Raw genomic sequence first — 23,340 nt, 5'->3', positions numbered from 1 at the left:
TCCTTTTAGATGTTTGCAAAATTCTATTGATTATATCATAAATTAGATTGAATAGAGTTGAAATTGTTATCTAGTAATTACACTATGGAATATGTATTTACTTCTGTATACATTTGAAAAATCAATAAATATATAATTGAAAAAAAGAAAAAAAAAAAGATATTCCACTCCCTGCATTGGCTGAGGATGCTATGCAAGCAACATTCACAGCCCCTGCTGGAAGACAATCTCCAATTGTCCAAATAAGGATGTACACCAGGACTCCTTTCCTCAGTGCTGCTGCCACTACCACCACTGCAATTTTGGTGCAGGTTCTGGGAGCGGTAGCTAGTCCAAAGGGTTGCGCTCGGAATTGATAGCCCAGTATGGCAAAGCGCAGGTTGTCCTGATGGACTGGGAAGTGAAGGTAGGCTTCGGATAGGTCCAGGGAGGTTAAGCATTCTCCCGGTTGTACCGCCATTATAAGAGAGCGTAGGTTTTCCATGCGGAAGTGTGGTACCTTCAGGTATCGTTTGACAGACTTGAGGTCCAGGATGGGCCGAAATGTTTTCTTGGGAACGATAAAATAGATGGAATAGTGGCCAGTATTGTTGAAGCGAGGGTACCAGGGCTATTGCCTTCAGGTTGAGTAGTCTTGCTAGTGTGGTTTCCACTGCCAGTCTCTTGGAGTGGCAAGGTGATCTCAAATTTGTCTGGGGGGGGGGGGGGGGGGGAGCTTTGGAATTCCAGAGAGTACCCCTCTCGAATGATAGTTAAGACCCACTTGTCAGATGTTCGACCCATCTTTGGTAGAAGAGGGCAAGTCTGCCCCCTATGTCTTCTTCCTGTGGATGGGTCTGCGTCTTCATTGTGGGCTATGGCCTGAGCCTGCCCCTCTCTTAATGTGCTTGTTCTGAAAGGAATGAGACCTTCCTGAAGGGAGAGATGCTTGGGACTGTGCGTTCCTGTAAGGTTTAACACACTGATCCTCTACCCTTGGTTCTTCTGGGGGAGGAGCGCTATGTTCTTTTGTTCCTGTCTTCAGGTAATCAGGGTACTGGGATAACGACCCATTTGTTGGCTAAATTCTCCAGCTCGCTCCTGAACAGGAAAAATCCTTTAAAAGACATTTTTGTGAGGTTCGTTTTGGAAGTTGCGTCAGTTGACAAATTACGGAGCCATAATTGTCTTCTGGCCACCACTGAGGCAGCGACACCCCTGGCTGAGGTGCGCAAGAAGTCTGCGGTAGCATCGGTGAGGAAGAAAACCGCAGGTTCCATCGCTTCTCCGGGCGTGGTTGCATCTCTGGAGAGGATCAAACAGGAACGTGCCACCAAAGTGCAGCAGGAAGCAATTTGTAGCGTCATTGCTGATACAAAGGACTGCTTAAGGATGGCTTTCAGCCTTCTGTCCTGGGTGTCCTTCAGTGCCACTCCTCCCTCCACCGGTATCGTAGTGCATTTTGAGACTGCACAGATCATAGCATCCACTTTAGAGAAACGCATGAGTTCCTTAGCCGTGGGTTCCAGCGAGTATAGGGCTTCCAGGGCCCACCCCCCTTTGAAACTGGCCTCTGGAACATTCCATTCCAGATCAATCAGTTCCTTGATGGGCTCCAACATAGGAAAGTAGCAGGACGACTTACAGAGGTACACCAACATGGGGTTCTTCTTTGGTTCCAATATAGGCTCGGTGCCTGGAAGACCCAATGTCTTTATAGTCTGGGACACTAGGGCTGGTAATTCATCCTTGTGGAAGGATCAGAGCATAGTCTGGTATGGTTCCATCCCTGGGGGAATTTCTCCTTCCAGGGAGTCACTTTCCTCATCTGAGGTGTCTGGATCCTCATCAGGGACACACTTTTTTTTAAGAGGCATGTCTCGAGGAACTCTGGAGGGGCCGGGAAGGGCTTGAGCTTCCGGTAGGGTTTGAGTTAGGTGGGTAGCAGGGGCTGGTTGTGCCTGGACAAAGGTTTGCAGCCCTTTTAAAAATTCCACCCAGGCTAAGGTTCCTGGGTCCATGTTGATCCCAGGAGGGATTGTAGTGGGAGCCCTGGAGGTACTTTCCTGTGGGGGGCGCAGAGTTGGAAATACTTAGGTCCGGGGTGCCATCCTCAGTGGTTCCAGATCCCTCTCCTGGCTGTAGGTCTTGTTTTGGTCTTCCTTGGGTCTGCTCACACTGTAGGCACATGAGAGATTCCAATTCAGGCCATGCGGCTCTTAAGTGGCAGGCCGGGTAAAGGAAGGGTCCCTTGGCTTTCTTGGAAGGTAGTGCCATTGTTTGTGAGCATGTAGGGCTTAAAACTCATCCGTGCGTGGAGTTATGCGCGCGGATGTGCAGAAGATACATGTACGATGTGCGCACGTTGTACATGCGGGCAACGGATTTTGTGTGCACGGCAGTTATGTGCACAACCTAGATGTGTGCGCAGTTAAGCGTGTGCCCTTACTGGCACGCTCAAGTTAGGCATCTCGGGCCTCCAGCCTGCCTCGCGCATACCGGTCAAAGGGGGAAATGGTACAGACGACCCAGATGGCAAGATGGTGACCCCCGAAGGGTCTCCACGTGTGTAGACCCTCACACCGAATTGGGGCCTAGCCAAAGAAGGGCTGCTCAACCTGATTTTAAACCTCGTCAGAAGATCGGTATGGCTAGTCGAGCCTTGGGAGACCAGAGACTTAAAAGTAAAGGTTTCTACCTTACCGGTCTCTGCGCTTACCGGTACATGCCGGGCGGTCTCCAGCTGCGGGGGAGGGGGTGGGGGTGGGGAGAGGGGAATACCTTCACTGCCAAGCTCAAATCTGCACCCACTGCCTTTCAGCCACCCTGGGGGCTAAGTCCATGCCGGAAATCGGCAGTTGGACCAAGGCTCACCTCTGAGGGATATCTGAGTCACCTCAGGAAAGTCTCAACTGTGGGAGGGACAGTTAGGTTTCACCGCAGGAGAAGCAGGGCTCTTAACAGGTAAATTTTCTCATCTTTGTAAAAGTTACACTATTCTTTTTTGGATAATGCCCACATCTGCTATGGAGACTGAGTCATACTGAAGAGCTAAGCATGCTGCACGGGTATATGTAGGCTGACGTCAGCTTTGAAATCTGACTCAGTCTCCCATCTGCTATCAGGAGAGCAAAATACCTATTGGTCCTGAGTCCATGTGGCTACATGCTAGGAAACTACACCATGATGCTTACAGCTCTGCAAAATGAAAGACTGAAGGACCCTGCATGGACGTGTGATATAGGGCATGCTCAGTGTGCCTAGTCAAAGTTCTAGAAGCTGACAAATTTTCCACATTGGGGCTCCACTGATGTCACCCATGTGAGAGAACTACCATCCTGCTTGTCTTCAGAGAACTAAAGCTTGCTCTTTAGAAAATGTATCATCTACCCCAGGATCCTGAAGGAACTGAATAACCCTGATTACTTTTGTCCTACGACTTCACTCGAATCAGCCAATCGAGATATGGATGAACCACTGCCTCCTTTCAGAGTACCACCATTATCTTGGAAAAGGTTCTGGGGCCATTGCCAGCCCAAATGGCAATGTCTGAAAGGAAAATTAGTTCTTACCTGTTAATGTTCGTTCCTGTAGTACCACGGATCAGTCCAGACCATGTGTTGAGCCTCCTTTCCAGCAGGTGGAGACAGACCAAAACTGAAAGGGTATCCTATATGAGGACAGAGCCTACCCTGCAGCCCCCTTCAGTATAACCATTGTCAAAGCAGAAAACAAAACAAGAGTAGGATCAAGCAAGTAACCAAAAAGCTCAATTGAGCAACTCCAGAACAATATAAAACACATGGTATGCCTAAGCGCTCTTTGCATATTCTTGGTGCTCGAACAACCAAGGCTTCCGGTGTAATTGCTCAGTGTTCTGTCAAGAATGAAGTATCAAGGTCAGCGAATCTGCAATTAACAAGCTTCGAGTGGACAGTAAGAAAAAGACAAACCGGGAAGGGCATCTGAACTGATCCGTGGTACTACAGGAACGAACATTAACAGGTAAGAACTAATTTTCCTTTACCTGTACGTACCCAGATCAGTCTAGACCGTGGGATGTACCAAAGCTTCCCTATCCCGGGTGGGACCGAGAGTTCTGCTCGAAGCACTTGCCGCCCAAAAGAACCAAAAACCGGTGCATTCACATCCAGACGGTAGTGGCAAGCAAAAATATGCAGGGATGTCCATGTGGCGGCCCTGCAAATCTCTTGCAGAGAAACAGATTGACTTTCTGCCCAGGAAGTAGCTTGAGAATGTAATGAATGAGCCTTTAGGTCCCCCGGAACCACCCGACCTTGGCAAAGATAGGCAGAGGAAATCGCCTCCTTCAACCACCGCGCAATAGGTGGTCTTAGAAGCCGGTTTGCCCTGATTGGGACCACTCCAAAAGGGTAGTCCGAGACCTGAAAGTCATTGGGGACCTGGAGATAGGAGACAGAAACAAGAAAAACTGTCTTGAGCGTGAGGTCTTTTACCGTAGTCCAACGGAGATGTTCGAATGGGGCAGCACAGAGGGCCTGAGGACAAGATTAAGTCTCCATGACGGGCAAGTAATGCGAGCGGGCGGACGCAGGTCCTTGACTCCCTTCAGGAACTGAACTAAGTCCGGATGGCCTGCTAGGTGATGACCCCCGACCCGTCCAAGGAGTGTGCAGAGAGTGGAAACTTGCACGCGCAAGGAACTGAAGGAAAGGCCCTTGGCGAGACCCTTCTGTAGAAAAGAAAGAACCAACGAGACCGGGGCGGAACGTGCCGAGACACCCGACTCCTCACACAGTCTCAAAGTCCTTCCAAATATGCACGTAAGCTAGAGAAGTCGACTGCTTCCGGGCTCGCAGCAAAGTGGAGATAACCTCCTCCTTATAGCCCTTATGCCTCAGGCGTCTGTTCAAAAGCCAGGCCGCTAGACAAAAGCGATTGGCCTGGTCGAAAAACACAGGTCCCTGCCAAAGCAGACAAGGAAGATGGCCTAGCCGGAGAGGTCAGTCCGTCGCCAGGTTGACGAGATCTGCGAACCACAGCTGCAAGGCCATTTGGGTGCTACCAGAACCACTGGCCCTCGGTGGAGTTCAATTCTTCGGAGAACCTTTCCCAGAGGCCACTGAGGAACACCTACAGAAGGACGTCCATGGGCCAAGGGAGAGCCACAGCATGCACTCCTTCAGAGCCGTGCTCTTTCCAACGGCTGAAGAACCGATTGGCCTTGGCATTGCGCAAGGTCGCCATAAGGTCCAGGTGAGGGGGACCCCCACCTGCCGACGATCAGATCCATGGCTTCTTCCAAGAGTTCCCACTCTCCCAGATCGAGAGACTGACTGAGGAAATCGGCCTGAACATTCTCCTTGCCCACTATGTGAGAGGCCGCCAAGCAATCCAGATGCTGCTCTACCCAGTCGAAGAGAAGGCTGACTTCTAGGGCCACCAGGCGTCTGCCTCCCTGACTGTTGATGTAAGCCACGGTGGTGGAGTTGTCGGAAAGAACCCTCACTGCTTTGCCACGTATCAGGGGCAGAAACTCCTGCAGAGCCAGACGTACCGCCCGGGACTCCAACCGATTGATTTGCTAACGAGCTTGCGACCAGATCCCCTGAGTGGACTGGGACTGGCAGCTGCTCCCCAGCCCTAGAGACTAACATCTGTGGTTACTATCGTCTACTGTGGAGATTGGAGAGGCATTTCCCCAGAGAAGAAGAGGAAGTGAAAGACACCACTCCAAGGCGGTGACGGTAGAGGCCGAAAGTGGGAGATCTACTTGGAACTGTTCCGACCCCGGCTGCCAACAGGATAGCAAAGCTCTCTGTAATGGTCGCATATGAGCAAATGCCCAGGGGACGAGGTCGATGGTGGAAGCCATCAAACCCAAGACCTGAAGGTAGTCCCAGGCCGTCGGAAGAGGAAGTGAGAGCAGATTCAGAACCTGGTCGATCAACTTGAGGGCCTGCGCACGAGAGAGGAACACCTTGCCTGAGTGTCAAAGTGGGCTCCCAGGAACTCTAACACCTGGGAAGGCTGTAGCTTGCTTTTGGGAAAATTCACTTTCCAGCCGAGAGATGCGAAGAGAGCTAGGACCCGATCCACCACCTGTCTGCAGAGAGACTCAGACTTGGCCCTTACAAGCCAGTCGTCCAGATAGGGGTGGACTAGGACTCCTTCCCGGCGGAGGGCTGCTGCCACCACCACCACGACCTTGGTGACTGTGCGTGGTGTGGTCGCAAGGCCGAAAGGCAGTGCCCAAAACTGGAAATCCCGGTTGACGATGTGGAAGCAAAGATATGGAAGCAAAGATATTTCTGGTGATCACGGTGAATCGGAATATGGAAGTATGCCTGTCAAATTGAGCGAGGCGAGTCAATTTGGGGTATAATATGAGCATTATAGGATGCAGTAAAAGTTCAGGAAATTGTTAAGTGAGCAACTGTATGATGGTGATGTATCCTATGTTTGGATAACTTACTGTATCAATACCCTTAAAAATGTTAATTAAAAAAAAAAAGAATGTGCAGATACACCTCAGACTGCAGGTGGCACAGTCATTTATAAGGTGGCATCCATCTGTTGGTAGGGAGAAAACCCCATGTGTTTGGACTGGTCTGGTAAGGACAATAAGTACATCAGTTATCGGAACATGCTCAATTCCATGGACTTTCACTGCCTTTAGCATCAGACTCAGATTCTATTTATGATCATGTTACTTTCCACTCACCTATGACACTTGGATCTTTGTCACTGATGAATTGGTTAAACTCTTCAACAGATCTGAGTGTCACAGAGGCAGGACCTGCTTGCTTCTTCAGCTGACTCACAATGCCATCTTTTGGGGGGGGGGAAAAAAAAAAAACAAAAAACCAGACATTGTTGATTAAATAAAATCACATTATAAAGCCAAGGGCACACTGGCAACATTTTCAGTAGATTCTGTAATCACCTGCACACAGGAGCAAATGAGGATGACATTTATAGAGACTCCCTGTCAAAAGCCAGTCAAAGGGAGTACAAGAGCATGGTTATTACATGTATACATTAATTCAAACCAAAACATGCTTTAGATGCAAAGTACATATAGCAAAGTTTGCATGCAAATAAAAAACCCAAAATATGAAACACTCCTGCATTTCACCTCCTGACCCTTTTCTCCCCCATGGTCAAACACCACACCCATTTTTGGCCACTGAAAGGAGAAGTCTCAGCCTGGGGTATTTACTCAGGCAACTACTTAGTAACCTGGGCAAGGAGAAATTACTACTTACCCGATAATTTCCTATCCTCTAAGGGCAAGTCTATCTCCACCAGTAGGTTATGCACCTCTGCCAGCAGATGGAGATGGTGCAAAAGCCAATGTCACAGCTATATAGTCCCAACCCTCATCAGCCCGCCAGTATTCTCTGGAAAAGCCAAACTGAGGACAAACTGTTAATAATCGAATATAATCAATTGCCCTCATGCTTCCAACCCCACAGGAAGACTAGGCTCAGACAAAAGTAGAAATATGCATTAAACTAAAGGCTAGAAAAACCACTTACTAGTCTTCATCGAAGAGCAGGAATCACATGGTTTGCCCTGAAAAGGGACAACCATAAATACGTCAGCAACCTACGGCAGGTGTGGGATTGACCTGCCCTCTGCGGAAAGGAAGTTAAGTAAATTTCTCCTTCCTTTACATTCTGGCAAGTCAATCCCTGCCAATAGGATGTTCCAAAGCTAATCCTTAAACGGGTGGGAGGCTGCAAGCAGTCCAGTTAAACCCACCCATGCAAATGCAGCATCCTGCCTAGCCCGAACATCCAAGCAGTACTGCTTGAAATAGGTGTGCAAAAATGACGTCGCCACCCGGCAAACCTCAGCAGGCGATAAACTAAATTCTACCCATGATACCACCTGAGCCCTCATGGAATGTGGTCTAACCTGTTTCAGCAAGGCAACCTCAGCAACCACATAGACAGCAGTAATGACTAACCCAACAGGCTATCATTGCCTGCATCACCTCAACAAGCAATCAGATTTCTGAACACATTTGGTTATCTCCAAGAACCGTAGCAAATGGCACTTGACAACAAAGGAACAAAGAATGTACACTCATCTCTGTCCAAGGAGGGCAGGGAAATGGACAGTTTCAAATGAAAAGCCAAAAAAAAAAACCTTGTTAAAAAGAAAAGGGGGCAAAATCCCAATCTTTATCAGAAAAGGATCCTGGCAAGAAAGAGCCTGGAATACAGAGACCCAACATGCCAAGCAGACTGCTATCAGAAAAATTGTCTTCAAGTTAAGCAGTCACAAGGAAAGCATACAGCGGCTGAAAGATCAGACCTGCCAAGAAATCCTGGACCAAATTAAGGTCCCATACAGGTAACGAAAGCCACAAGGGGGGGGGGGCGCGCGCAAATATGCTTAACTTCGTTCAAGAATCTGGACACATTGGGATGGAAAGACAAAGGCCCTCCACTGACTCTCCTGCTAAAAACAAGCAAGAGCTGCAATTTGATCTTTCAAGGTGTTAAGGGCCAAGCCCTTCTGCATATCAAGAATGGGCAGAAAGGTCCCCTCTTTCTTTGGCACCACAAAGTACACAGAATACCTGCCCTCTCCTGAGGTGGCACCGGAACAATGGCGTGCAGATGTAAGCAATGTAGCGTGTCCCGCACCACCTCTTGCACTGGGAGACCACATTCATTGTCCAACCTTACTTCTGCTCACCCCTTGGGAGCCACCGTCCTTGGAATCTGCACCAATCCCAAAAGGGCTACTGTCTACCTGAACTGTTTCTACCATGCTGGCGCAAGGGCTCTGCTCACCCGAAATCTCTAGCCTCTCACAAATGGGTTCGCAGCAGAAAGGACTTCCTAGGACCCTTCCTGTCCTCAGGTAATTTATTGCCTTTTGACTCTCCCAACCGCTTCACAAGCTCTCCAAGTCCTCCCCCCAAAGAGGAGCTTCCCCTTGAAGGGGAGGTTTGACAGCTGGACTTTAGACCACATGTCTGCTGACAATTTTGCAGCCACAGAAATCAGGGAAGCAAACCAATTTGGCAGTGCAATAATAATGGGAGATTTCAATTACCCCAATATTGACTGGGTAAATGTAACATCAGGACTTGCTAGAGACAAAGTTCCTGGATGTAATAATTGATTGCTTCATGGAGCAATTGGTTCAGGAACCAACAAGAGAGGAGCTATTTTAGATTTAATTCTTAGTGGAACGCAAGATTTGGTGAAAGTAGTAACGGTGGTGGGGCCACTTGGCAACAGTGATCATAACATGATCAAATTTAAGCTAATAACTGGAAGGGGGACAATAAGTAAACCTGCAGCTCTAACACTAAACTTTCAAAAGGGAAACTTTGATAAAATGAGGAAAATAGAAAAAAACTAAAAGGTGCAGCTGCAAAGGTTAAAAGTGTTCAGGCTTGGACATTGTTTAAAAATACAATCCTAGAGGCGCAGTCCATATGTATTCCACACATTAAGAAAGGTGGAAGGAAGGCAAAATGATTACCGTCATGGTTAAAAGGTGAGGTGAAAGAGGCTATTTTAGCCAAAAAAAAATCCTTCAAAAATTGGAAGGATCCATCTGAAGAAAATAGGATAAAACATAAGCATTGTCAAGGTAAGTGTAAAACATTGATAAGACAGGCGAAGAGAGAATTTGAAATGAAGTTGGCCATAGAAGCAAAAACTCATAAGAAAAAGTTTAATATATCCAAAGCAAGAAACCAGTGAGGAAGTTGGTTAGACCATTAGATGACAGAAGGGTTAAAGGGGCTCTTAGGGAAGATAAGGCCATTGCAGAAAGACTAAATGAATTCTTTGCCTCCGTGTTTACTAATGAGGATGTTGGGGAGATACCATTTCCGGAGATGGTTTTCAGGGGTGATGAGTCAGACGAACTGAACGAAATCACTGTGAACCTGGAAGATGTAGTAGGCCAGATTGACTAACTAAAGAGTAGCAAATCACCTAGACCATAAGAACATAAGAAAATGCCATACTGGGTCAGACCAAGGGTCCATCAAGCCCAGCATCCTGTTTCCAACAGTGGCCAATTCAGGCCATAAGAACCTGGCAAGTACCCAAAAACTAAGTCTATTCCATGTAACCATGTAACCCTAGGATGGCATGCATCCTAGGGTTCTGAAGGAACTCAAAAATGAAATTTCTGATCTATTAGTTAAAATTTGTAACCTATCATTAAAATCATTCATTGTACCTGAAGACTAGAGGGTGGCCAATGTAACCCCAATATTTAAAAAAGGCTCCAGGGCGATCCGGATAACTATAGACCAGTGAGCCTGACTTCAGTGCCGGGAAAAATAGTGGAAACTATTCTCAAGATCAAAATCGTAGAGCATATAGAAAGACATGATTTAATGGGACACAGTCAACATGGATGTACCCCAAGGGAAGTCTTGCCTAACAAATTTGCTTCATTTTTTTTGAAGGAGTTAAACATGTGGATAAAGGTGAACCGGTAGATGTAGTGTATTTGGATTTTCAGAAGGCGCTTGACAAAGTCCTTTATAAGAGGCTTCTACGAAAACTAAAAAGTCATGGGATAGGAGGCTATGTCCTTTCGTGGATTACAAACTGGTTAAAAGACAGGAAACAGTAGGATTAAATGGTCAATTTTCTCAGTGGAAAAGGGTAAACAGTGGAGTGCCTCAGGGATCTGTACTTAAACCAGTGCTTTTCAATATATATATATAAATATATATATAAATAATCTGGAAAGGAATAAGACGAGTGAGGTTATCAAATTTGCAGATGATACAAAATTAAAATTATTCAGAGTAGTTAACTCACAAGCAGACTGCGATACATTACAGGAAGACCTTGCAAGACTGGAAGATTGGGCATCCAAATGGCAGATGAAATTTAATGTGGACAAGTGCAAGGTGTTGCATATAGGGAAAAATAACCCTTGCTGTAGTTACACGATGTTAGGTTCCATATTAGGAGCTACCACCCAGGAAAAAGATCTAGGCATCATAGTGGATAATACTTTAAAATAGTCGGCTCAGTGTGCTGCAGCAGTCAAAAAAGCAAATAGAATGTTAAGAATTATTAGGAAGGGAATGGTTAATAGAACAGAAAATGTGATGCCTCTGTATCGCTCCATGGTGAGACCGCACCTTGAATACGGTGTACAATTCTGGTCGCCGCATCTCAAAAAAGATATAATTGCGATGGAGAAGGGCAACCAAAATGATAAAGGGGATGGATCAGCTCCCCTATGAGGAAAGGCTGAATAGGTTAGGGCTGTTCAACTTGGAGAAGAGACGGCCGAGAGGGGATATGATAGAGGTCTTTAAGATCATGAGAGGTCTTGAACGAGTAGATGTGAATTGGTTATTTACACTTTTGAATAATAGAAGGACTAGTGGGCATTCCATGAAGTTAGCAAGTAGCACATTTAAGACTAATCGGAGAAAATTCTTTCACTCAGCGCACAATAAAGCTCTGGAATTTGTTGCCAGAGGATGTGGTTAGTGCAGCTGGGTTCAAAAAAGGTTTGGATAAGTTCTTGGAGGAGAAGTCCATTAATGGCTATTAATCAATTTTACTTAGGGAAGAGCCACTGCTATTAATTGCATCAGTAGCATGGGATCTTCTTAGTGTTTGGGTAATTGCCAGGTTCTTGTGGCCTGGTTTTGGCCTCTGTTGGAAACAGGATGCTGGGCTTGATGGACCCTTGGTCTGACCCAGCATGGCAATTTCTTATGTTCTTCATGCCGCCACTACCAAGACCATACTCCTGGCAGAAGTCTGGACCATGTCATACAAGCATTGGCCTCAAAGGCTATCCCCACCTCTAGACTGCTTGCGCTGCTTCAGATGCCATTCCTGAATGCTTGGCATGTGTGCCTTCTGCACCCAGGACAAATGGGCTCGCTGCATCAGAATTCTGCACACAGCTGTCCAAAGGGTCAAAGCTGAGACTTCAAAGAGCCACTTGAGTAGGCTTCTACAGCTTCTTATTTTGGACATCGAGAACCACTGCACCCATTACCAGGATGATAGTCTTTAGTAACAGACATGGCTGTATCCACCTTGGAAGTTCTCTGATTCCAAGGTCTGTTCTGGCAAGGGATATAGCTTCCCCATAGCCCTAGCATCCTTCAGGCCTGCCTCAGGAGATTCCCATTCCCAATCCACCAACTTCTTTACCTGCTTCAGCAACAGGAAAGTGGTAGGTGATACCTGCAGCCCCTCCAGGAGCAGGCTCACCCCTTCCTTGTCCAAGTCTTCCTGGGCGGCTTTGATCCCGAGCTCCTCCAGAACCTGGGGGTGGGGGGGGGGGGGGGGGAGAGAAGATCAATGGACCCAGTTCCTCCCTCCCGAATAGCTGAACCATTCAGGTCATCTCCTTCTTTGACTGGAACAGCACCTGGCTCCTGAGCGTCTGGATCCTGCATGGGGTCTCCCAAAGTCTCCAATGGATCCGGGTCCTGTCCCGGATCTCCCAGGGCACCAACAGGGTCCTTGTCCGGTCCCATCAAACCCCCTTGAAGCTGTTCAGTATCATCCAGGCAGACAAATCTTCCTCCTTCGGGGCATATCTGAGTCCAAGCATATGCAGGATCCTTCCTGACTCCACAGGCCCTCTGGACTTCCTAGGCAAGGGTCTCTGCCTCAGCTCCTCCCTGGATAAATAAGCCTTATGAAAGAAGTACAAACCCTGTGGATAAAGCCTCCAGGACAGAGGAGCAAGATTCCTGATTGGTTTCTTCAAGATCCCCTCCCCTGCTTCCAGCAGAGTCCTTTCCCACAGGCAAAAGTGTGAAGGAAAGAATCCCAGGGCTCAGAAATGGCAGCCTGCACTTCAGCATGTGCTGCCAAAATGGCTGCCGGCTCCTCTGAATCCCCCCAGAGCTGTCCCAGCTGTCTGCACCTTCACGCCATTCTCCAGGGACCCCGCCGAGGCACATTCGTAGCAAAATGAGGCTGCATCAAGGCAAGCTTGCCTCAAACCGCAGCCGTGGCAAAGTTTGCTGCGCTGCATGGGAACTGGCTTGTCGGGGCAGTCGGGCCTAAAAATAAACAGCCTCCGCGATCGACACACCACTGTCCCAGTGCTGAAATTCAGCACTCAACCGAGTGAGAAGGCAGGAAATTCAACCCACTCCTTCTGGCCCAGCAGGAAAAGATACTTACCTGCTTCCCAACCCTGCACAGAGCCTCCACTGCTGCTGATCTCCCTGCTTCCAGTTTTTTTTTTTTTTTAAACTAAATTAGACAAGCCATAACTAAAAGTGGAAAATGAACTATTCCCCTGCTTCGGGAGATAGGAGGCTGTGGAGATTGGGCCCTTTCTCCCTCAGTGGGCCTGGGGGGGGGGGGGGGAAACCAGGATCCCTGGCTATCTAACCCCCCCCTACCCCACCATCAAGAAGGGCTGAGTTTGCACAGGAATTACCAAGCCCCTGCTTGCCATGCTCCACCCAAGGGATGGTCCACAAAGGAACCTAACACCTCAGGGAGCCAATCTTTTTTCCTTCAAACTACAGACTGCAGGTTTGCACCTCTACCATCTCTGGAGAAAATACCGAAGGACTGCAAGTGGCACACTCAGTTATGTAGCAGTGCTTCAATTTTGTTCTCTGCCTCCATCTGCTGGATAAACCCACTCGTCTGGACTGATCCAGGGTATGAAGAGGAACTGGGTTTGAAACTGGTTGAGTGGGAGGCAACAAAAGGGTAGTGGTAAATTGAGGGCATGAGGGGGGGGGGGCATCACTAATGATGTGCTGCTGGGATCAGCTCTTTGACAACTTGCAGTCAGGTGGAATATAAGCTTTTATATTTTTGTGGACAACACTGTGGAAGAATAATCAGGAAGCATTTGCCTTTTGCCAATGAAACCAAAACCTACAACGGGTAGACAAGGAAGGTTTGGAAAATATGAGATGTTAAGGAATGGAGATATCCATTTAAGCTGCAAAAAAACATGGGTTAGATACAATATAGGGGGTGAAATTCTAAGCATGAAAGTGTAGGATTTGGAGGGGTGATCATATCCGTAACCTGGGAAAGGAAAATTGGTTCATACCTGCTAATTTGCATTCCTGTAGTACCACGGATCAGTCCAAACTGTGGGTTGAGCCTCCTGTCCAGCAGATGGAGACAGACCAAAACTGAGAGGGCAAAGCCTACCCTGCAGCCCTTCAGTATAACTATTGTCAAAGCAGATAACCAGTAAAAGATCAAGCAAGTAACAAGAGAACTCAGAAAACTGAAATTAAAACATTGAATGGACTCTGGATATCTATGCAAGAGCGATCATATACATTGTCAAAGAGATGCTTCCGATGCCTTTAACTAATCACAGATGAAAAACATCCAGCATCCTGTGAAAGGAGAAAAAGCTTCGAGCGGACAGAAGGAATGTACAAGGAAGGGTGTCTGGATTGATCCGTGGTACTACAGGAATGAAAATTAGCAGGTAAGAACCAAATTTTTCCCTGTACGTACCTGGATCAGTCCAGACCGTGGGATGTACCAAAGCTTCCCTACGTAGGGTGGGACCAAAACAGTCGCGCTCAAAGCACCTGCCGACCGAAGGAACCAAACACTGGCACCTGTACAAGGCAGTAATGGCTAGCAAATGTATGCAGGGATTTCCACGTAGCTGCCTTGCATATTTCCTGCAGAGAGACCGATTGACTCCACCCAAGAAGTAGCCTGAGAACGCAGGGAATGAGCCTTTAGGCCCTCCGGAACCACTCGGCCTTGATACAGGCCGAAGAAATAGTCTCCTTCAACCACAGAGCGATCATAGGCTTAGAAGCCTTGCTATTTGGGCAACACCACAGGACAAAAAGTTAATCTTAAGATAACGCATTAAGACGGCGAAGATCACCCCCAACCGCACTCGCTATATCGTCAGGAGAGAACATGGGAAGTTCCACCAACTGATTGACATGAAAAGAAGAGACAACCTTAGGAAAGAAAGAAGGTACAGTCTTGAGGGAAACTTATGGATCTTGTTCTCACCCAAAGATTTAATAAGCTGTTCCAGGTCCTCACCAAAGAGCAACTTACACTTGAAAGGAAGTGTGCTCAACTGAGACTTGGAAGAAGAATCCGTTGACCAATTGCACAGCCAGAGGAGACGCCTGGCCGACTCTGCTGAGACCACTGCTTTGGCCTGTACGTGGAATAAGTCGTAGAGAGCATCCGCTCCATACGCCACAGCGCCCTCCAGTCGTTCAGTCTGCTCCGCCTCTGCAGATGGGAGGTCCTGGGTGCTGAGCAATTGTTGGACCCACGTAAGACTTGCCCACTGCATGAGACTGCTGCAGATCGTCGCTCGGACTCCTAAGGCCAAGACTTCGAAGATACGCTTGAGATAAAATTCAAGTTTGCGGTCCTAGACATTGTTCAAAGCTGTGGCTCCCACCACCGGAATAGCGGTGTGCTTGGTGACAGCATACGGAAGAATCCACCTTGAATTTTAAGCATTTCCAGACAGTCCTTAGGAAGAGGATAGAGCTTGTCCATAGCTCTACCTACTCGTAGTCACGTCTCAGGAGCTTCCCATTCCCAAAGAGCAGCTTTTGCATGGGATGAAACAGAAAGTGCATGGAGGTGCCCTGAGTCCCACCAGGACCGGGTCCACGTGAGCTGGCATCGCGGCCGTAACCGTATCCTCCAGAGGGACTTCAAACCCCAGCTCCTGTAGGATGAAGGGAAGGAGCGGCTCCAGCTCCTCCCTTTGAAAGCGGAGCACTCGGGGGTCATCCCCCCTCTAGAAGGGGGGCTGGCAATGACAAACCCGCATCCGGATCCTGGTCTGGAGCCGGAGGTGGCTGAGGCGGTTCCGGGGGACCCCGGCACTACCCTAACTGAGCCTTAAGCATCCAGCGCTGCAGGAGCGAGCGGGGTGGGCGTCTCCTCCTCTTGCAGGCTAGCCAAAGAAGATTTGTGCAGTAACAGCACAAAGTCCAATGAAAGACTTGGCCTGGATTTTCCGGAGGGGGGAGGGGGCACAGGGCTTAAATTGGGAGGAGAAATGTGAAAACCTGGTTCTTCTCCCTCCTGCAGCCGCGAATTGGGAGCTGCACTGATACCTAAGATGGCTACCGTTCCCGTGGTTTGCCGAGTTGGGAACGGCCTGGCCATGCAGCAAGAGGACCACCCCCGGGTCGCTGGCTGAATCTGTGCCGGAGGGACCCTCCCCACCCGGAACAAAGCCCACTGCGGGAGAGCCGCGAGGCAGGCTCCCTGCAGGCTAAACAAAGATGAGAACGCGGCATGACTGACAGGGAGAATCACTGCGAGGCAGGGGAAACAGCTGAGCAGTGCTGCCCTGAGGAGTGAGTGCAGGTGAACGCACCCTGCACACTCCCTTCTCTGACTCAGAGGTAAAAAGCAAGCTGCCGATTTATATTATCTTTCCTTTTGAAGTTATTTATTTTTTTTAATGCAAGGGAATGAACTCCCCTGTTAGTACAGCCGGGGAATTAAACGTCCTGGGGGCCAAGTTAGCTATATAAGGGGAGTGACTGGATCACCAGTATCGCCCCAAATACACAGGTCACTGGGAAGGAAGCCTAGGCTGAGTAACTCAAGGTGCAAGCCCCCCCTAGGCTCCCCAAGAGCGAAGAGACCACTCTGGCTCCTAAAATGACAGAGCTTCTTCAAACTTTTTTTTTTTTTAATTTACAAAGAATACTTACTTGATCTTGTCAAATAGAAAGAAAAACCCCACAGGGGTTGAGGTAACGTAATAAGGAAAGGGAACCACAGGGTGAGCTGCCTACATCTGCTGGAGACAGCAAATACTGAAGGGCTGCAGGGTAGGCTCTGTCCTGATACAGGATACCCTTCCAGTTTTGGTCTGTCTCCATCTGCTGGACAGGAGGCTCAACCCACAGTCTGGACTGATCTGGGTACACACAGGGAACTTTTTATTTTCTGTCACTCATGCATTCACTTTTACACACACACCCAAACACATTCACTTCTCACCCTCTTCCACACATACATGCACTCAATCTCTTCTCACCTTGATCCTCATTTCCCTAGACCCATGGGACAAGCACTCCACATCCTACAGCTTCGGGCTCACTCTGCCCTTGTTTCACTTTCCATGCACGGCCCGACACTGCTGCTATTCCTGCATCTGCATTTCCTTGGTTCCCCGTGGAGGAGGAGCTACACTCCTGCTCATCTTGCTCCTGTTGCACGCCCCACGCTTCTCCTTGTCCTCCTGCAGCATGGCTGCTGACACTCCTCCAGCCATTTTTTCTTCTGGTTTTCTGCAGCAAGGTACCTGGAGTTTTCAGGTGTTGGCCTGGAGACCCAGCAATTCATTCAGAATTAGAGTCTCCAGGCGAAATCTGGAGCGTTCCCAGGTATGATCATATCTGATGATAAGGTGGCCACAGGTGGATAAGGGGATGAAAAAAGCCAGGATGCTTGGCTGTACAGAAAAAGGTGGCAATACTACCCCTGTATAGGTTCCTAGAGAGACCCCATTTGGAATACAGCTTACAGTGCAACTTCACAAGAATATAAACCAAATGTAGTCAGTCCAGAGGGTGGCTACTAAAATAAGTGCTCTTCGTTCTAAAGCATAAGGTGACAGATCTAAACTTGTACATTCTAGAGGAAAGGTGAGAGATTAAAATACCTACTTTTCCATGCATAGGAGGCAGGCCTCTCAACCAAAAGGAGGCTCTAGAACAGTGGTTCTCAACCCTGTCCTGGGGACCCCCCCAGCCAGTCGGGTTTTCAGGATATCCACAATGAATATGCATGAGAGAAAATTTGCATGTTATGGAGGCAGTGTATGCAAATTTTCTCTCATGCATATTCATTGTGGATATCCTGAAAACCCGACTGGCTGGGGGGGTCCCCAGGACAGGGTTGAGAACCACTGCTCTAGAATGAAGGTTCATGGATGAGTGTGAAAAGGGTAGACTGAGGAGTAATTTAAGAAAATTTCTTTACAGAAAGGTTAGTGGATGCATGGAACAACCTCTCCATGGAGTTGGAAACAAGAACAGTATCAAGTCAAGAACACACAGGGGATCTGAGAGTAGGGATTATATTGCTGAATTAGTTTGTGTGGACAGCATACTAGATAGAAACATGATGGCAGAAAGACATGGTCTATGTTACTGCAGTTTGCTTCCTTAACTCTCTAAATCATTTCCCCAGTTCTGCCTCTCCCAGCTTTCTTTTTGCATCACCTAATCTTAAACATACAGTGAAGTCTGTTTCAACTATTACCCCATTTTTCTCCTGTTCTCTCTATATACACAGTACAAATTCTTTACCCTTTCTCCTCTCTGCTTCCTTTAGCTCCCTCTACTTTTTATTAGGAGCCAGCATGTCTCATTACCAGAAGGCAGCACCACAAGAACACAAATGTGACAACAGGAAGAAAGGGTAGTGTGTATTTTTCTAGTTTCTCTATGGAACTGATGATCTTGCATTATGCAGGAAGGTGACTGCAAGAACTGTGGTCTGAACTGTTCAGGTCAGTTTAAGGATACTTTGAAACAGAGCTAGCGAAGTATATCTGGAATGGACACCAGGGTCCATGAGTGGTTACTATCTGAAGTACACCAAATTTTTAACCTCCTCATTTGAACAATAAAGCACTTTAAAGCAGAGCTATTGTATCTTCTGCCAATTTTCATTCTTGAATTCAAAACCAATGAAATAGCAATCATAATTCCAGAAGCTCCTACAAGCCACTCAATCTGGCTGTGAAGCACTGCAGGCGCAAGCATTATATACAGAACGATCAAACAGGAAAGTCAGCTTGGTAGCTAAAAGGCATATTAGAAGCACAGACAGTTATGATGAAATAAGCCTCAGCTGCTGGATCAGCCAACATCCTTATTATGCTGGCAATTAGAGGGCAAATGAAACCTGGTTAAGAACACTTTCTAGGCTCCTTACCTGCTGTCCTTGGCCCATCATAAGCACCTGACTCCTCACCATCTCGGAAAATTTTCAAAGTAGGATAGCCACTAACTCCATATTTGGTACATGTGTTTGAATTTGCTGTACAATCAACCTGGGAAAGTAAAAATCATTCATCAGTAGTCTTATTCAGATGGAACTATCAGATGAACATTACTATCCTATCTGAGAAAGGTTCTGTATTTGTTCTCCTTCCTAGTCAGAAAAGCTTCATATTACATCAGTGCTTGTCTAAACTATTTGTATTTCTGGGCAGCAAAATTCTCTTAATCTTTCCTCCATGGCACTGCTTTGAGCAGTTTTTATTGTCTCCATTTTGGCTAAAGCTTCTTTTTAGCCCTAGGGCATGGCTAATTTTATTGGCAGGCAAAATCAGTCACTTGTTACCAGGATGCCCAAAGTACTATTACAGTATTTCACAGGTCCACCACACCCTCTCAGGAGACAGCTATAGTCATCTAGTTCCCAGCTTTCAATCTAATATTAAGTACACCACAAAAAGTAGCATAATGCATTTTCCCCACATTCAAACATACTTTTCAACTCCGTGCAGAGTTACATCACCAGTAACTCAACTGAGAAATCAGAGGCTTTTGAAACAGCTAGCTACACTCCTTTCTCCATTTCAGGGCTTTCAAAATGTCAATGGAAGCTGTAAAATTATCAAAATGCCTGAAACCAAATGCAAAGGGTAATGACTTATAGTCTGGTTTCTTTAAGTACATTTGCAGACTGGACTGTTGCAGGCTGCAAAGTAACAGCTTCCTGTTGCTACAAGAAATACTTGACAAGTCTGTCCAAATTTCAAATGACTTAAATAGCTGAATAGCTTCCTAGCTAAAATTGTGTACTTTAAATTTAAAATGCCCAGTGTAAATGAGTAGAAAGTGCACAGGCATATTTAAATCCATTCTCATTGATAGTTAAATCTGGCATTTCAGAAAATTGTTTAGTCACCTGAAATCACTTGTGTTAACTAGGAGACACTGTTTAAAAGAACCAATTTCCATTCACTAGAAACAGAGCTAGACTGAAAAGTGCAGGAAGCTTCAAGAACACTTAGGTAACTGGGATTGTTAAAGCATCTATGTATGAGTAGATATTACTGGTAATTTCATATTAAAATGAGTTTACCTTAAGAGTGCAATTTCCAAATAAGAGACTGGCAATCAAAAAAAAAAAATAGATGGCGATAGCTGGATTTTATAAGGGTAATCATGAGAATGAGGTTTGAGATTATTTCACCCTCACCTTTGCAAGTGACACTGTTCCTTTCAGCCTCGTGGCAGCAGACTCATACTCAGGTGCGAGCCGCTTGCAATGTCCACACCTAGAACAGAGAACACACTGAAATTTCCATTCACCTGTTATACACTATTAGACAATGTGTGTACAATACAGTAACCTAAGATATAATATATTTAGCCATTTAAAACATTCAAGTAGATAAATCAAACAAATTTTAGACAAATTACTTTAACATGAAACCTTAATTCTCAACATCTATTGGTAAGTTGCATCAATCTTCAGTTACGTTACAAGTTTGTTGGCCTGTTTCAGGAAGCACTGTTTCTCAAAAGATGTGATTAAAAAATGGAACAGTCTCAAAAATAAGATCACAGAAAGCAATGGGGCAGGTGTGGAAAAGTTTTAGGAAAACCTGAGTGCCAGCGCAAATGTTTAGGGTAAATAAATGAATTATTGCAAAGAAAATTAAAAGCAATTGTCTGCATGCTCAGTTTACTTTTTCCCCCTTCAACTTTCAAGCTCCTTCTCTTTTGTGGTTAGCCTATGCCTTGCAAGTTGTAGAGTAGCTGCCAGGCAGTTCTTTACTAGCCTAGACCCAGCTCCCATATCTGCTGGCCCAGACCAAACTCCCTCTCAAAGTGCAGCTCTTTGACCAACTCCTTTCCTGCACACTGGTGACATGTTTTAGGTGCCTAGGTAATATGGTACTCAGGATTTTTCCAGCCTTGCAGTAAATCCAAGAAAACTGCCACACATTTTGAAGAAACTAATCAGTATTGATACTTTCTTTAATTCTCTGCTGAAAGAACATTAATAAAAGTTGGACAGTTTGCAAAATATGGTAGCTTCAAAGTTCATATTAGCATACCCCACAGTTTGTAATAGTAATAGATATCCTTTTCCAGCAGCCAAAGATTCCTACAAAGTTCACAAAAAAAAAAGCCACCTATCAAAGAACAGTTACAAAATGTAAACAGCAAAACCTTTTGAGACTTTTCTGCAATTATACAATAAAAATTCTCAGTTCTGATGAGAATAGAGCCCAGCTCAATACAGAAGTTTGGTTGTCTTTTAAAAGCACAGTATTAACATTCGATATTTAACCACCAGCTGAAATTATGATCATTTATAACCTGAGGTATACTTTTAAGGATAGAAAGTGCTTAAAGACTTTGAAAACCCCATCCTACTTATCCAAACTATTAAACTATCTCCCTCCCTATACCAAATAAAAGTGTTACTATGATGTAAATCCTGATCAAAATCCTAAGTAGCCACAGCAAAAGTATGTATAAATTATGTTTAAGAAACATGCATGGCCATGTCAAAGAACTAGGATGAATAGGAAATGCAATCAAGTACTAACAATCTAAAGAAGCCTAGTATTATATAAGAGTGTGCCAATATTTTTTTGTGTTATGTAGAAAACATCTTCTCTTTAGTATTTGTGTTTAGCACCATATAAAACAATTTAGTATAACATTTTATGGAAAACACATACATATCTGAAAACTAAGCAGGGAATATGCTACACATCGATGAAAGTTCAGTGCTACGATACTGAACAAAGTTTACTAATAAAAATCAAGCTAGCAAACTTTCAATCTTCAAAAGGCTATTTACTCAAATAGTGATTTGCTTTAGCATAGGGATGTGGATGACAATTCTCACCTACAAACTAAAGAACAGCGAGGAGTTAAAATGGTATCATGAATGCAGACTGCTAGATCTGGAGAAAGATACATTTCTAATAAATGTTTTATAAAAGCTATAATCAGTTGAACTAAGATCTTTATTACAAGTATGTAAATGCATCAACTACCAGATCTGCAAGTTTTAAAGCAGCTGATTTTCAAGGAATAAACTTCCATATTCAAAAGCTTGAACTGGGATCAGAAAAAAAAAGTATAAACACAGCAAGTGCTTGGTTGTCTGATACACAACTCAAGTCTAATACATTCTTATGAGGGCCTGGCTAGAATCTTAGAAATAGTCTGCTGTAATGTTAATAAAGCAATAAAGCCAGGGGGTACAATGTATTTAGGTTTTATAAAAATACTGGGTATGCTTCTGCTTTTGTAATTTTAGTTGCAGAAATGTAACTGTGTGGGATGACCTTATTTGTAAACAAACTGAAAAGTTCATGGCCCCATCATGCTGATAAAGGAAGTTGAACACAAATGCCAAATAAAAAATCCTGCTTGCACAACTACACATACAGGAAAACTTAACCTTTCCTCCTTTTCATATCAACCAATAAGAGGACGACACAAAACATTCTACAGCCAACTAGAAGCAGACACCACAACAAGGATCCACCCAAGACCTCTTCAAAGAGTCCTTCGTAGTATGAGGTATTATGGGAACTGTAGTGCATGAGTCGACATAACACTGCAGAGTCAGGGTTAAAAAGCAATGCGTCAAAACTACAAATCCCAATCAAGCGAATAAACAGTCGCTGCTCTATTGTGATAAGAATACATCGAATCTCACAGAACCACTGACCTTGCTTTTAAGATTTTCAATGCTATTAGGTACATGATGCTCTTGCAATTAGTTTGGTGTGCTTTTTCTCTTTAAGGTTGCCACTCAGCACTTGTTGAAAAAAATGCTTTTTTTCAAGAAGAGTTACTAAGATCAGAAAAATATTATCGCAACAGATAGATTTAATTAGCTCGCAGTACATAAGAACATCCCTATAAACTTCCCGTTCTACTAATGGAGACTACAAAAAAAATGTCATATCGACACTAGCTAAAGAAATCAGAAAATCAAATATAAAATGTATCCATTTCTATGAAGATATTGGACAGTATAACAAACGCTGGATGGCCAATTATTCGCTTGCTTGACATTAGCAAAACAAAATCAGTAACGAACATGAACGCGTCAGAAGGGAAACTGATTCTCAGATTACCTAAACACAATCCACAGGATTTACTCTCATTAATACTCTTTATCATCAAAATTAAATCTTGGCGCGTGCAATCTCGGCAGAGGAGTTACTCCGTGTAAGAATCAAATCTTCACATATGGAATCGCCTAAACAGTTCTTGTAAAGTCACTAAAAAGGAATTAAATGTAATTATCTGTGCGCACAAATCCGCTGCGAAAAAAAAAGCGAAATCACAACCCAAGCACCAAAGCAAGCGAAAGTAAAGTCTGCCGGCAGCCACATCCT

The 23,340-nt window shown here is 45.5% G+C and overlaps 1 protein-coding gene across 1 annotated transcript in view; it reads right to left on the bottom strand.

Annotated features, from left to right (window-relative positions):
• Positions 1-23,340, bottom strand: part of PDIA3 (protein disulfide isomerase family A member 3) — a 52,301-nt gene that overhangs the window by 28,371 nt on the left and 590 nt on the right. Inside the window, exons 2-4 of the mRNA XM_029574836.1 lie at positions 20,163-20,241; positions 18,888-19,005; positions 6,686-6,793 (exon numbers count right to left, since the gene is read on the bottom strand). Of these exons, the coding sequence (XP_029430696.1) occupies positions 6,686-6,793; positions 18,888-19,005; positions 20,163-20,241 (305 nt within the window). The remainder of the gene's footprint in view (positions 1-6,685; positions 6,794-18,887; positions 19,006-20,162; positions 20,242-23,340) is intronic.

Source organism: Rhinatrema bivittatum, chromosome 13, assembly GCF_901001135.1.
Source record: "Rhinatrema bivittatum chromosome 13, aRhiBiv1.1, whole genome shotgun sequence".
NCBI lineage: Eukaryota > Metazoa > Chordata > Amphibia > Gymnophiona > Rhinatrematidae > Rhinatrema > Rhinatrema bivittatum.
Note: the sequence above shows the minus strand (reverse complement) of the source record. Positions and strands in the feature narration are given on the sequence as shown.